Source organism: Acanthochromis polyacanthus, chromosome 5 (assembly GCF_021347895.1).
Source record: "Acanthochromis polyacanthus isolate Apoly-LR-REF ecotype Palm Island chromosome 5, KAUST_Apoly_ChrSc, whole genome shotgun sequence".
NCBI classification, from domain to species: domain Eukaryota; kingdom Metazoa; phylum Chordata; class Actinopteri; family Pomacentridae; genus Acanthochromis; species Acanthochromis polyacanthus.
The window spans coordinates 16123698-16140048 of NC_067117.1; the positions used below are offsets into that span (position 1 = coordinate 16123698).

Below are 16351 nucleotides of genomic sequence, written 5' to 3' on the forward strand. Positions count from 1 at the left end.
AAAATTAAGCATCTAAGATAAAGCATCATCTGACTAATTACCATTACATTCACCCTGAGATTATCCGGTTGTGTAAAAGTTTGGAATGAGACTAATACACAAATCTCAGTTGATGTACTGATGCATCAAAATCTTTGAATTTATCCCACATAACCTGTGTGTTATGTTTATATCATTAAGGTATACAATGTTATTCCTAGAACCTGATTGATGAGAAATTATCTGACTCAAAAAGATCTGTGTTGGCGGTAAACTTTTAGTCCTGTGATAAATAATCAACTATCTAATCATGAATGCATCCCTTAAAATCTTTAGTTCTAACACTTCTTAACAGTCCCGCATTGACTTGCAGCATTGAAATACAGATCAACTCATCCCCTGGTGATGTATGATATCAGATGACATTTTTCTTTTACTAAAGTGAAATCAATGAAAATGGTAAATAGTGTTTATTGGTAAGCTGAGGGAGAGAAATGGGAATGACTCACTTAGTTTCTATGAGGATGTCTGCATTAGCCGGATCCAACACTGCATTACAAATGAGCTCCTGAGTCACAGGGATGGACTTATTCATTGACACGCACAAGTCTGACAGATAGTCTAGAAACCTGCACACACACACACACACACAGTGGAAAATTCAATTACACAATTACAAAAAAACCCCTTAAGATCAACTGGAGCATCAGGGATCATCAGTCTACTAAAATATAGGATCCTTCCAACGGACCAATATATTTAATATGATCACCAGATTGGCCAAAAGTTCACTAATGACATACTAGAACAGTTCAGTCAAATATTACTTAAGTAACACTTAAAACTGAATCTTACACACACGGACAAACCTGGGCTCACGGTTCTTGCGGACCAGACTAACAAACGTGTCGATCTCTGCAGCAGTAATATGTTTCTCCAGCAGCTTGCGGTTGTTGTGGAGCAGAGCCGTGATTGTATCCTCTGCCAGGACGTCGTAGCCAATTTGTTTCTGCATGAAGCGAAACTGTTTGGCTATATACTCCTGCAAGACAGACAGACAGTCTGAACAAAGCAAAGGCAACACAAAATGTCATGAGCACAAGGTGAAAAATCTATGTATTATTCTGACACGTGTCTCTTCATATCTTTCTCGAAGGCTGAACCTTCCAAAGTTGAGATCTAGTGCTTCTATTGACAGATATTGATAATCTTGTCAATCTTGTTTATCTCTGTGCAGACAAATAGGGCATTCTGAAGCAGGACAAAATTCCTCTTTACTGAGCCCAATGAAATGACTCCCCTACCATTAAACTGTAATGTGCTTAAGAGCAATTGATTGTTCTCAGAAAAGTGGAATGTTAATTTCACATTCTCAAGCATTTTTTCTAGCATGGGTTAATGTAATACTGCCATTACATCTTTGTATCCACAGTATTTCTTACATCTCTGTTGCTGCAGAATAATGGTTTCTTTCACTTAGTATGCAATCAAAGAAATTTGTAATGCGCCTTTAGAGAACCTGCAGCCGTACGTCACATTTCCGGCGCTCATAAATACTTTACGGCCTGACAAACTGTACCTGATTCTTGCGGTAGTCCTGCTGGGAGTGACGCAAAACTCTGTAACACAGACGGCAGATGTGTCTGAAGGGCGCGTGACGCTGGTCAGCCAGCTCCTCCAGTCGCAACATGGGTCCGTCCCCGCTGTCCGTGAAGGGAGCCTGCAGCAACTTGAAGATCTAAACACAAGGATATTGTTGTGGCAATTGTAACTACATTGAGAGGAGCATGCTGATACAGACAGTAGACCTGAAAAATAGGTACTTTGACAAAGAGTTGCCAGAGAAGAGGTTAAGGGAATTCAAAATACATGGAGATGTTACCTGTTTGAGAATATTCTGTTCTCTCATGAGTTTCTGTCGTTCCCTGTTGGGTTTGTTCACCATGATCTCTAAAACATCCTGTCCATTGTTGGGAATGTCCACCACAAAGAAGACCAAATCCTCCAGAAGCTTGGTAACCGCTCTGATGGTCAATGAAAAAAGAAAAAAAAGAAGTCACATAAAGTAATAACATGACCATCTCTACATCTTTCTTCATGTTTGTCTCCTGTCTTGACTTTTTCCCACTAGGTTTTTTCTTTACCTTCTCTCATTCTGTGTGATGGTGCCTTTTTCCAGCTTTCCAGCAATAGAGGCCAGCACTTTACTGGCATCATTAGCAAAGTCAAGGTCTCTCACTTCAGCCGGCGATACTGGCACAATAGCAAACGCCTCTTTGTCCTCTTTGAGTGCAGAGGTGCCAATCTAGAACCAGAAAAGAGATGCACTACATTGTCAATTAGAGCAAAATTAAACATCATTACTGAATGTACTTGGAATTGGTCTCCCAGCCACTTATTTCAGTTCTTCACCTAAAGCCTCTAGCAGCCCATAATGAAAACTGCAACTGTACATTCACTGTGAAAAATCTGTACATATAACGCCTACACATACTTAATTTTGACTCCATAATATTACCCACACTGCAGCTAAGGAAAGGATTGCACAAATGCTATTTCAGCTGACAACTCTTGTCTTGAAATCTTTATTACCCATGACCCCTTAGTGACTCAATAAATACCATAAACTCAAACAGAACTTCAGTGTAAATGAACTGTCACTCACACGCAGCATTACAGGCTTCTCCTCCTCCTTGTCAATTGGCTGATTGGTGCTGTGAACCCACGTGTTGGTGCACAAGTGTCTGAGGCGGACATACGAATTCCTGGAAAGACATTTTTATACATGTTTGCATATTGAATCACAAATTCTATAGGGTGCGTACTGTCACTACTAATGACTGCTAACACAGAGCAATATTCTTTTTTCTGTACTTAGCTATCCCTTAAAGGTACTAGCCCCTCGCTTTCAAACTGATGGACATTACAGAATCAAATATAAATAAACATACAATGGTTTAAAAAAAGTTTTTGGACACCCCATATATTTGCATGTATATTGCATTAAGAAGCACTCTTAGGTGAACTCTTAAAGTGCAGTTTCTTATAGTACAATCACAGCCACAATACTAAACAAAACCTTTAAAAAAGCCATTAAAAATTTAAAATTGATTGACCCAAAACTTTGAGTAAGGGGTCAATTTGGAAGATTTTAGTTCTGTTAGTTTTTCTTGTAAACAATAAACAAAAAAAATATCATTTGTGTTTGTTTGCATCTGTCTAATGCAGCCACACCTTCTGAAACACAAAAAAGATTATTCCACACATATTTCATGATAACATTTGAGATTGTGTAAAACTTAAAGGGTGTGTGAAAACTTTTTTCCACCACTGTATGAACGCAAGTCCACTTGCAACCATGTTGCATACAAGGTAGTGGTGGTGTATGAGTTCAAATCAGTATCTATAAGAAATCTGTCCTCACCAAACTTGCTCAGACACATCAAGTGGGAAATACCAGCACTAGTATCTGTTCCCTGCAATTTGTTGCTTTGATGTCCTTATCTGCGTCACCACGATGAACAACAACTGTAACTTCATCAGTCAGTCACACACTCTCCTGCACTGCCACGTATTATCACTTTATATTTTCCATGCCTGTTTGCAACTCATTATGATGACTTAGGATCCTGTGGAAGTCCCCTCATTGTTCTGTGTCTGCTGTTTGGTTTTCAGTGGAATGAGCGACAAACCAGGGACCATGCCATTTCTCTATAGTCAAGCATCACCAAAAACAGCAAAAAAAAAAACAAAAAAAAAACAACTAGGTGGGTTTGAAAACCATTACTACTCCATAACAGCTTTCCTACCTGGGCACTAGTGAGTCTCCCCCTCTCAAGGTGGTGGGGTCGAGCTCAAATATGGAAGAGATGTCATTTCCATCAGGAACCGACACTAGTGTGTACATGACTTTGTCCTGGACATTCCTCAATCGGGCTCGCAAGGCTTCTTGCTCCGAGTCAAGCTAAAGAGATGAAAATGAAACTAGATTAGAGATGGACAGCACAATCAAAACATCTTAAAACCACACACAAATGTTCTCTTTCAGTAACAGGGATGTCAGCAAAAGGGTTAAAAGTCGCTGTGGAAATATTTCTAGGAACTGAGTCAAGATACTGATAATGAAATACAATGGATTGAGCAACCACAGCTCAAAGACCCCATTTCTCAAAGAGCACAACCAGCTCTTTCTTCTGTAAGTTGAACTTTCCCAGAAAACTGGAGCAGTCTTGATTCAATAACTCAATAATGTTCGCCAGAAAAGGCTTACGGCGAAAGGCTTCGTCTAATGAGTCTGAGCTTCAGATGGACGTCAAGACTGGACACTAGTTGTTTCCTACTTCAATCAGGAGCTGTATTTTGAGACTTATATCAAAAGATTCAAATACAATAAATTTTTTCTTTTGCAATACTTCGGCTCCTGTGAGAATATTCTTATTTTCTTTCTGTTTTTTTTTTTTTAATGTAGTAGCGAGACAGTGAACTCAGCAGCAGACTGGCTGTGAATTGATTCACTTGTCACTGTCTGGTCAGCAGATGTGAACGGCTTCGTGCTGACAGTCAGTGAGCGGTGACACTCTGCTGAAGCTCCACTGAAGAGACACATTCACAGCAGAAGTCTGCCATCTGCTGTTCACTCAAATGTACCTTCTACACATTGTGCAAAAATACACTGAGTTCTTTTCAGCTGGAAAACTTTCAGATTTCTTTCTATACAATATTTTTATTTCATTTTAATGTTCTTATGCACTTTTTAAAAAATGTATTTACTATATAACGCAGAACCGTCTCTACCTATTAAATTTGCTACACTAATGAACTTGTCTAGATACTATAATTGTAAATTAGATAACTGATTTTTCTAAACCAACTACACCACCATGACAGAATTGAAAAATTAAAGCAATCACGTGTTCGTTTTCAAACATACAAGTCAGTTTAAGGCGTAGCTAAAGGACATATCTGATGTAAAATGACATGTTATCAGTGCAGTTGCTTTCAGTTCACTAAGCCTCTGTTTTAAAATTGTAGTTATTCATTGGACAGCAATGAACAAATTCTAACCTGAAAGACTTATTCAGTTTAGTTCAGATTGTTACTGTTATTTTCTACCCATCAAACAGACCAGTGTTTTTGCATTGTTTGCTTACTGAAGAGCGGGACTCCAGGCACTCCTCCTCATACTCTGGATTTACCTGCAAACATACAAAAGTTATTCAACACATAGTTTGAAAAACACATTTATTATAAAATAATTATATAACTATTGCATAAAATATCTTACTTCACTATAAAAATCTAAGTTGTATTGGCCTAAAAACAGCTTTCTAAATCCAAAAAAACAATGATTTCTAAAGCAACAGTGAATATTTCTGTCATTTTGCTCAGCAGTATTTTCTTTTGTAAATCTCTTCAACATTAACAGTATTTTCTAAAGTAGAATCTGCGTATATTAATATACAGTACACAGAAAAAAGGGTGTTTGGTTAGATTTCTGGTGACATTTGCTGTCAGCGTCACTTTGCTCCAATTCCATTTACTACAAACACAGGTTGCTGGTGGACGGACCTCTGCAGCCAGGTAGTGCCCAGTGGCCAAGTGTTTGAATCTAAACAGGCTGTTCCAGTATCCTGCGCCCCCTCGACATGGGTCATGCTGCACCACCTGACATCAAAGAAAACAACAGGCGATGAAATGAAACGAACACCAGGAAGCTCACAGTGCATCCAACAGCATAATCAGCAAAACCAGCTCTAAAAATACTCCTGCTCACCTCTATCTCCCACAGGGCTTTGCTGCTGGTTGCCGAGGTAGCTGACTGCCGTCCAGTAGTGCGAAGAAAAACATACTGCTTTTTTCTGTGATCATCACATGTGAGGAATTTCTCCTGCTCTGCATGAAACAACCGTACCACGTCGCCCTAGAAGGAGGAGGAAGATCTGTTTTTGTTGGAAATATTTAGCTTAAAACTAAATAATTAATGCACAAAAATCTTGCGAGTCCATAAAATGTCTGAAAACCTTCAAGACCTCTAGAGAAGCTGCTTGTTTGTGTTTCACTACTTCCTCATTTTTGGAGAGCGACCAACTATTAATTAAAATGTCTTCATAGTCATGCCAGCATTTCATACTTGAGGGATACCACTTGGCAGAGGTACATTTCTGTTTTTTTTTTTTTTTGGTGTTAAAGCACCAAACATGGAGCTTTTGACTAACAGATAAAACACAACCTCATTTGTAAGCTTGCACTGTGACAGAAAATACTGATCTGAGAACAAACGAAGTAACCAGCCCACTCAACTCTGATGAAGGACCTTACGCAACACCTACAGTCCAGTTGGAAAAGCATGCTTTGTTATAAAAAGAAAAATTCTATATATTTTGGAAGTTATCAAATGTATAGTTTTTACATAGTTATCATTGTTTATTGTCTATTTATGCTAATGACGGTTGTTATAATAATAGTAATTATTATAATAATATAGTTATTTGAGTAACATTATTAATAGTATTAATAATAACAATAATAATCCTATTAATCATAATGACAGTAATCGTAATAATCATAGTAAACTGTCATTCATTCATCCATCCATCCATTCTCTATACACCGCTTTATCCTCACTAGGGTCGCGTGGTGCTGGAGCCTATTCCAGCTGACTCGGGCGAAGGCAGGGGACACCCTGGACAGGTCGCCAGTCTGTCACAGGGCTACATATACAGACAAACAATCACACTTACATTCACACCTACGGATAATTTAGAGTGATCAATTAACCTCAGCATATTTTTGGACTGTGAGAGGAGGCCGGAGTACCCGGAGAAAACCCATGCATGCACAGGGAGAACATGCAAACTCCATGCAGAAAGATCCCAAGCCCAGTCATTCATTCATTCATTCATTTATTAATTTATTGTCATTATTTACTATTATTTGACAATTATTTTACTTGAGTTGTGTTGGACTTACAACTTAGATACCGCTTGGTAGAAAGTTTCCGATTTGTGCTCATGTTGAATATCTTCCTATTTTTCTATTATTTCATTGGACTGCCCATTAGTTTTATGTATGCTTGTGCATCTATTTCTTATGTATCTACTGCATAGGATATAGAATGGCTTCTGTACCAAACTACCATAAGAGTTTGCACAAAAATCACAGCAAGATCTGCCGAGACAAACCCCTTTCAGGATGATCTCCTGATTGTCGCTCCATTTCATAAACAAGACAATCTTCCAGCTGGTGTTACAGTTGACCGAGTTCACCTGCAAAACAAACAAGACGTTGGCGTGACTGTGAGTAACCTATAATTTCCTGACAGCAATCCTGCACAGTGGGAGCACCCCAACATCACCATCAGGGTGAAAGAGGCAACGTAATGCTTGAGGAGTTTTAGGGCAAGACAGAACACCTTTAAACCTTTCTACAGATAAACATCTTGCACCAGTGAACAAAGTTGAGTGCATATTTGTAAAGCTGCAAACACAAAATGTCGAATTGAAAATTAAAGAAATGCCCAACTTCCTTCCTTTTTTGCTACTTGAGGCCATGAATATTCATGACTTGTGATTTCATTCTTGATGATTACAGATCTTTCAACTGTTTGCACACTCATATATAAGAAACCAAATTAAATACACAATTGCCCCAAAACTGTCCTATCCTTTAAAATCTCAGTTTGTTTCTGTAATGTCCTTTGATAAAATACCCAGAGTAATGTTGCTAAGTAACACAGAGCTGAGTAGTGTTATGAGAGAGAAACAGGACGACTCTCCATATGTAATGTTAGATTCAGCTTTCCACTTGATTGTGCTGAATCTAGAGGACAGTAGAACCACACTGCAGCAGCAATGTACCGAGCAGTGTTTTTTTTTGGGGGGAAAGGCTATAATCAGTCAAACCTCATTGCATCCTGGATTATCCACGAGCTGGTGTGTGCTGGCATGAAGCGGCTGACCGGCATTCACTGGGTTCAGGACCACTTTGTCTCCGATCACCACCTGCAATTACACACAGAACACATATGATGAAAAACATACAGAAAAGAAAGGTTGTGCATTGTGTTTCCGGCATGATTAGAGCTGCCAAAGACAGATCAACAATAGAGTTACTTAAGAAGGTGGAGAGCTAATGGGATCGTGATGTCTAATCAATTCACCAAGTCTGTCAATAATGCACATACTGTTATCACTTTGATTTTTTTTCTGAAGTTTTCCTCAAATGCAGTCACTAATTAAGGTAAAAAGGATTCACTAAATTTAACTAGTGGGTAATCATTAGGAAAACGGCACATGTGCCTCCCTGTATATCTCTAACATCGACAGGTCAGAGAACATCAGTGTCCACTTGCATTGTCACCGGCTATTCTGAGCAGTCTTGGAGTAAATCCAAATATCTTTCTGTCCAAGGCCTGCTGCTTAGGCCTCATGCTATACCTACTTTGAGAGGAGCTTAACAGTGAATCCCGGTCTCTGCTGTGGTTCATTTGTCCTTGGGCAAACATCCCAATAGTTCCTGCTGCAGGGAAGAGGAGCTGCTGCCAACAAGAGCTTTGTGACCAGGTAAACTGGCTCGAGTCCCTCGAGGGAGAGATGTGGTCAAGCACAGGCTTCAGACTGAGTCTCATGAAGATAAAAAGACCTGCATCCTAAAGGTCTTCACTAGGACTGCAACCAGCTCTTGGTAAATTTGCTATCAAGTTTTAAATTAATAGATCAGTTTGAAGTGCCAACTGTATTTCCCCACAACCATAGGTGGTTGTGTCTTATGTATGTGAAATCTAGAGGTATTCAGGCTAGTTATGCAAAGAAAAACATCAGAATTATCAGTTTTGAGAAGCTAGAACCAACAGCTATTTGACTTTTCTGCTAGACAAAATAACTGTTTGACTATTATGTACATATCCATATGCAAATTCATCAAGAGTTGTACATTGTCTTTATGATACCTTTATTATATTCTTATTTTTCAGCCTTACTGTACTTTTTGTAATTCTGCTGTAATGTGTAAATTCTCCCAATGCGAGATCATTAAAGTTGATCTTATCTTGTCAAAAGATTTATATTCTGTGGCTTCATTCTACAGTCAGAATCTGTGCAAAGTAGTAATTTCATTCTAAAGCCAGGATTGAAAAATTCCAAAAGAAAAATACACGGCGTCCCAGAAACAGTTCAAACCTTTGCTTTGCTTCACACTGACTGACAAACAGCAGCCTATAGTGATCCCTCAGTGTACCATAACCACAGACTTATACATGCGATGACTCACACTGTCCCCAATGGAGCGGAGCTTGTAAAAAGGCTGAATGTAGAACCAGGAGCCCTCATTCCCAGCAGTGTCCAACATCACCCTCATGGCGTTCTTCTCTAAGAGAGCTGGCAGACGTTTGTTCACTGTCAGGTATTTGTTGCTCTTCAGGTGGAGGAGCTGAGCAGAATCAATAAACAGTGAAAGTAAGTTTCATTGAGACAAATTGATTAGACATGCTGAAATCTGATGTGGGGAGAAAGTGCACTGCCATCATTGTCAGAACTCCATGTGTATGTGTGTTGTGAAATATAAAATTGTTATGGATTCATCGATTACTTTGCTTTCAATATTTTCTGTATGTGTATCCTATCAATTTGTAGCTTGATTCTATTGTTATTGAGACTGTGACACAATATTAGTTTTCATTTAAGAACATTTGGTTTTAATTAATATTTGGAAACTTGAATTCCAACACATGACATGATGGAAATTTCTTGAGATGAAATCGTCTAAAATGATAGCTGTCAGTGCAATCACAGTTTAATCGGAATATGGTGGCAGTCTCAACAAAGTCTATCTGATTAAATACCAAGCGGCTATTTCTGAGGAACAAACCTGAATGACATTCCCATATTGAATTACAGTTCCAAGGAGTTTTTTGTTTTCAGAGTCATTTTGCTTCTTCTCCAAGTCGGCTGCATGCTGGGATGCAAAAGAGATAAAAGAAAAATTCAAACAATTAGGATGGTGAGTGTCACAGCTACAAACTGCAGCAGAGTTCACTACAACCCACATAGTAATGACTTAAGAAGCAAAACACGTCAATACAGAAGTAACAAAGTTCTTATCCAAAACATGTACGCTTCAGCAGAGGGGCTTTAGCTGAAGCTCAGGCTCATATCTCCATGGAAACACAGCGGAGATTGCAATCTTCCATTTTATGACTGTGTAGTCAGACAGCAGATTGCTTTAAATGGTATTGTATCGCAGCAGAACGAGAGAAAGGAGAGTAGAGGGCAGAAAGGTAAGACAGTAGTAGAAGTGAAATGCTTCAGAAGAGGCTATAAAAGGACTAAAAGGATTTGACTTGAGTAACTTCCACAATGTTTTGAAGAACTGGTCTTAAACTGTGGTGTGGGGAATGAACTTTTTAGGCACTCGCTGCATAGATTTGCATTTGTGTCAAAATCCTCATCAACATCTAAACTTATCTTTCTGCAAAAGTTATGTTTTTGTAGCTCTATGCTGTCTCTCATCTTTGGGGCACCGAAGACAGGCCTGTGTGTAGAGTGTTGGTCTGTAGTGACTGCTGGGAGCTGAACATGTTGTCACTTCACTCACATGGAGCTTGTTGAGCAGCACTGTGTCCGTGTTCCCTCCAGGCTTCGCTGCTTTCCAGAACTGCTTCTGTGCTGAGTAGCGATTCATGGGACACAGCCTGAACAGACAGTCTGCACAGAAACAGAGATCAGTGGAGACACAGATTAATCTACAGATAAAACTTTAGAAACAGAGCCAGGAGGAGAAAAATAAAGACAGACATTTGTAAAGATCAGTGACAGACAAACACATAAATGGACATAAACACAGATGTTTACAATCGACTGGAAAAAACAATGTGGAGGCGGACCACTGTGTTTATAGCTAACAATGATAAATGGGGTTTAAAGCAAACAAAAAGACAACAGAAATAGAAAATATGCTAATGCACTGTGAGTGAAGCCTGGAAAGGTCGGTGCTGCAGTGTGGGAGACAGGTCACCGCTACAGCTCGGCACAAAGCAACAAATGTCCGAGTTGCTAAAACAACACAACACAGAACGACACTAGTTTGACAAATTGGACCTTTTTGACAAATAAAGTGATGTATTCAATGACTAAATAAACGAAAAACATAAACACACACACTGCTTGTTTTCATTCACTTGTCCATGAACTGATCCATGCATGCGTGTGCTTGCACTTCAAACACATATTAATAATTCTGCTGAATGGAGATCAAAGGACTCAGTTTGCTGCAGGGAGGAGCAGCCAGGGACAGGACAGCATGTTTTTTTTCTGTATGATGTACAAGCATAGTAACATGTGGCTACATCCTGCGGTTGGACTGGGACATCTATGCGTCTGTGTGTGTTATGATGTGACAGGAATCAGCTGCGGTCAGTCTAAGTTTGTAACTGCAGCAACGATGAGACACTGCTGTCATCAATAGCCTCTGATTGCGCTGGTTATTTTCATAGACACTGTTAAAAAAAAAAAAAAAAAAACTCCCCAGGAGGGAAACCAGCCTTTTATTTGCATGTGGACACAGTTTTAACACGGTTCCTCTTCTGTCCCAGGAGAGTTCCTCTTTTGCTGCAAGCTACAACTGCAGCTCACAGGGACTTTTGCATTGGATGAAAGCAAGAGTTTAATTAGCCAATGCAGATTAACTTCTATCCCTGCAGAGTTTAACTTGTGCTTCCCGGTGACTCCTCCCGCCGAGCCCTGGCTTTACTCTGATTTCACCTCTCATCAGAGCACAGCTTTCTTCTCTGAGAGGGTGAAAAGAGAAGAAACAAGAACAATCTGTCCATCCTTCCCTCATTCTCTTTCTCTCCTCCTGCCCTCACTGCAGCAACATGACCAAATAAGGCCAGCAATGAGAAGGGGAGTGGGACGACAGAAAGAGAGAGAAGAGGGTGGGGACTCCCTATCTTCCCCCTCCTTCGATATGCTGTCATCCCTCCTTCTCCTTTCTGAATATCTCTAACCACTTCACACACCATTTGTTCGCTCAGAGTTAATAGTCTCTATCTCCTAAATCTTCCTGTGGTTCCCTCTTAAGCTCTTTCATCAGATCTGGTTTACTTTAGTTTGACCCAAAATGCGGTTAGAAAAACACAGAAACGGAAGTGAAAGAGAAATGAGGAAGACAGGAAGAGAGTAGAAGAATGTGAAACAGACAGAGAAAGAGCACTGAGAGGATAAGAAAAGGGGAGAATTGGAGCTATCCGGTGCTGTAGATGCAGTCAGAGTGTCTGTTTATGTGCTCCACATACATTCGCACGGCTCATACTGGCTGTGCATCTAACTGACAAGTGTCAATGAACAAATGCAAACTGGAAGCTCCTATTTGACAAGTGAGCCGCCCTGTGATAGAACAAATTCATTTCTATCATACTCTAAACACACAATCACAACATGTTAAGTAAGTGTTGCATGTGACAGATGAACACTTGGCTCTGCCTTTAATCTACCCTGAGAGGACACAGGTCAGTTATAAAGAAATCTGGGAAGTTTTTGTTTGTTTGTTTTTTACAACACAGAAGATAAGGTGGGACTGGTCTAGAGGGCAGAAACCTAAAACACCTTTCACTACCAGAAACCTGTACAACTTGTTCTATTCAGCACCTGCATCTATTTGAGGTCATAAACAAAGCTGTTTTAGATATCAGGTGTATCATGTAGCCATGAGGTACAATATCTTCGATTAAACGGTCAAACACACTGAAAAGACAGCAACAATTGTCAGCATTTTTAATCTCCACGTTAGTGTTTGGCTATTATTTTTGCATCAAAACATCAAGTCAAATTCCTCAAGTGTAAAGTTACTTGGCAATAAATCATTCTGATTCTGATGTTACTAGGGCTGTTTGTAAGTCTTATAGAACAAGTCTAAGTCATGTCTTAAGTCATAACACATTCCTTCTTCAGGTTAAAACTTTGAAATGTCAAGTGACAGCACTTTGGCCAATTTATCAGACTTCACAGGCATGCGACCAGTTGAGATCCCTTTCTTTGGAACAAGAAGCTTATGTAACTAAAACACTAGGCTGTCTTTTAATCTTTAGATTTTGTGAACATTCAGATTTGAGCGTTTTTGCATGTCTCAAGTCAGTTCAACCATATGGGAAGTCAAATGCTTCATAGCAGCCAGATCATGACTCTAAGTCTCCAACTACAGCTGCAATTATGACTAAGTCTTAGGTACTATATGCTTGAGAGGACACAGTCAAAGTACATTTAGACGATGCATGACTAAGCAGGACATTGAACCGTTACTGGTCAGTAGGCTGAAAAGAGATATTTTACAAATCAGTACATGTCCACACATGAATGCACTCTTATGCAGAGTTTCATAATGACTGCATGTTAAATGACGCATAATAATTAAAGTATCATTCCCAAACATAAATAACTCCTTTTCATCAAAATGAGCAACATCACTCCCTCACACACAAACCCACTGTTGAGTGATGAACGGACCGCAGAGGAGGATCGTGTTAGATTCTGACACGATTTCAACAGGAAATGAGTTTTAAAAACTTAGCTGGGTGCTAAATACATGCATGACAAGTGTCAGCGTCTTGGCAAGAAACATGACATGATTACTTTTTATGACTGTTGTGGATAAACACAGCTTTGAAAGTGACTCCACCATTTAATGTGGCAAAGTGTTGGGTGTGGATACCTAAACGAAGTGTGAAAGTGACACACCAAACAATTAAATAATTAATGGCTTTAACATTCAGACATGCAACAATTCTCACTTTTCATGTGAGAAGATCTGATGAAATAAACCCCCTTCAAATAATCTAAGCACGCTACTATAAAGGATAGCATGCCTTATTTTTGTTAGAAGTTTGTCTTTTCCATTTAAATTTATTAGGCACTTGCCAATAAAAAAAAGTGTTTTGTGAGCTGAGGAATATCATGAAAATCCATCGAATTCAGTACATCTTGTTCATGGTTTCCTTTTATGCATGATTGTATTGTTGTTCACTAGTTTATTTGCAATATTTTATCTGCTGATGAACTGAATGAGTGAAATTATGGCTGGTCTGTGTGTTATTCATGCTACAAATACCAGCTCTTTTGACATTAAGAGCCCAACACAAAGCTATTAAAAAGTTTTACAGTCACTGACAAACTGGCAGATTTAAGAGGGTCAAGAGGAAGATGTGTGTAGCCCTGGCAATCATAAAAACTATAAAGGATTGTAAAACAGGCAGAGATGATTTATCTCTGGGGGAAGTTTTATTAGAGAGCAAAACTGCCACGATGCTTTCTGCGTGGCAACACAGGGCGGTCTAATCCTCCTTGGTGAGTATTTTAATAGTCGATTTGTTAAGTTCAGAACAAGTGAAGAACCTGAGATTCAAGTTTCCAAGTTTTATCTCCTCTTAATTGTCTGTTATGTTTTCATAAAAGCAACTACAGCAAATCACAGAAGACCAAAATCCTGGTATGCTGTGCCATGCAAAACAAAGAAGTCTACAGCGCAGGGAATCCTGATCTACCCTGCAGCAATTAGACGCTAACACTGCAAAATATTCCTTCTATTCTGCGCTAAGTCAAGAATATCTTCCGATGATCTGACTTGGATAAACTGACATTTACTCAGAGTTTCTTATCCTGTTGGAGATATTATAGATTAAGCAACTAATAACTTGTAGTGCGTATAAGACAATAAATGGGTCAACTGTCAACTGCTCCCCTTGACTATTTCCTGCAAGACTTCTCCTCGCTCAATAGAAACGAGAGCGCTATGTCTGATTACTAGCAGAGAAAGGGACTAAAGACAGAACAGTTTCTGGTGTTTATCCCAGATGAACCACCCAGCTTCTCTGCAGTGTGTCTCTGACAGCAGCAGTGATTTGGACTGTCAACAGATATGCAGGGATAAAGAGTTCATACCCCAAAGCGTGTTGAGTTGTGTAAGGGTTAAATATCCTAGTGCATATGCTAGAGACATCTGTGGAAATTAAGTAAAAAGTTGATATGTGCGAGTGTGGCAGACATCAGGAAACACAACAAGGAGGCACTGTCCACCATAATGGCATTCACATGCTACTAGTTCACCAGTGAAGTAACGACAAGACTCGCAACAAACAGAGAAACCAGCTCTTACTGTTCAGCTTTCTTTAAAAGCAAGGGATACTTTAATGCCCTCCTCATTCATGCATTGTTTCAGGTTTCTCAGCCACTACAAATCACTGTTCTATTCCTATATACAATTAGTCCATCTACTATACTGAAAAAAACACATCCATTATGTTATAGGCAGGTCAAATTGCGCCACAGCGTTCAAATCCACCCACAAACAAGCAAATTATATGAATGAATCAGATTTCGTTGCGACTTTCAAAAAAATAAGCGAGATAGTTCGATTCAGAGATTGTATTTAATAAGTCAAGGTAAGAGACTGTTTTCTGCACATGCTAGAAGTATACTTTTGCAGAGGAACAAATAAATGTTTATGCAAAGCTACAGCAAGACAACTGTTATGGGCAATCACAGTCCAAATTAAAATTTTAGGTTGCAGAATACCATACACATACTGTATAAATGGGCTCACAGTGGAGATAATGCACACAGTAAATCATCAAGCAATGACTGATCCAACTTCATTCATGAGACAGCTGAGAAGAAAACGAAGCTAATGACACAGTGACAATGTCAGCATGCTGATGCTAAGCTAGTAAAAAGTTCACTATGTTAAGTATTTTAGCTACCTTGCTAGTATGCCATCATGTTTATTGGTAATTAGCACCTAAATAAAGTGTACCTGAGGTTAATGAGAATGTCATGAGTTTTACATGTGTTTGGGCATACATGAAACTATTGCAAAGATTATTATTTTTGGTCCAATGAAGTTGCAACAGGAAAGCCATCCTGAGTCATCCAAGATTGTCTGAACCACACTAGTCTCTAAGTCATTAGGATTAATTGTCTGAAAACACTATATGCTCTACATCTACCTGACATCAGGTTGATGCTGGTGCACAAACAAAAATGAGCTGCTAGCAGAGAAACATCGCCAAAGTCATCGGGATTCTTCCTTCAGCAGGATGGTTTACTGTTTCAAGCTCCACAACAACATATACAGTCCCCAGACATTTGACAAAAAGCTAAAAACTCAGCCTCAGAGTGGAGCAAAAAATAGTTGATTGCTAAAGTATTTCGGATTTACCCTGAGTGTAGCCCAACTAGCTAAATCTAAATTCATCTTAGTCTATCTAAGAGTTGAAGAGCTTTTTCAGTCTATCAGTTCACACTGGTAGACTGACAAGCATAACACCAACACTGTCATCCACTGTTGACATTATCTAAAAATATAAAATCGATACAAGCTGTACATC

General features: G+C 39.2%; 1 protein-coding gene across 8 annotated transcripts in view; it reads right to left on the reverse strand.

The window, feature by feature from the left end:
• The window catches only part of LOC110960961 (inositol 1,4,5-trisphosphate receptor type 1), a 79534-nt gene that overhangs the window by 49449 nt on the left and 13734 nt on the right, over positions 1-16351 (reverse strand). For all 8 annotated transcript variants that reach the window (XM_051948814.1, XM_051948813.1, XM_051948817.1 and 5 more), the window contains exons 4-18: positions 10570-10679; positions 9844-9930; positions 9247-9405; positions 7881-7979; positions 7161-7244; positions 5753-5899; positions 5548-5643; positions 5130-5174; positions 3789-3943; positions 2645-2744; positions 2124-2284; positions 1862-2003; positions 1559-1717; positions 849-1021; positions 489-608 (exon numbers count right to left, since the gene is read on the reverse strand). In XM_051948814.1, the coding sequence (XP_051804774.1) occupies positions 489-608; positions 849-1021; positions 1559-1717; positions 1862-2003; positions 2124-2284; positions 2645-2744; positions 3789-3943; positions 5130-5174; positions 5548-5643; positions 5753-5899; positions 7161-7244; positions 7881-7979; positions 9247-9405; positions 9844-9930; positions 10570-10679 (1837 nt within the window). The remainder of the gene's footprint in view (positions 1-488; positions 609-848; positions 1022-1558; positions 1718-1861; positions 2004-2123; positions 2285-2644; positions 2745-3788; positions 3944-5129; positions 5175-5547; positions 5644-5752; positions 5900-7160; positions 7245-7880; positions 7980-9246; positions 9406-9843; positions 9931-10569; positions 10680-16351) is intronic.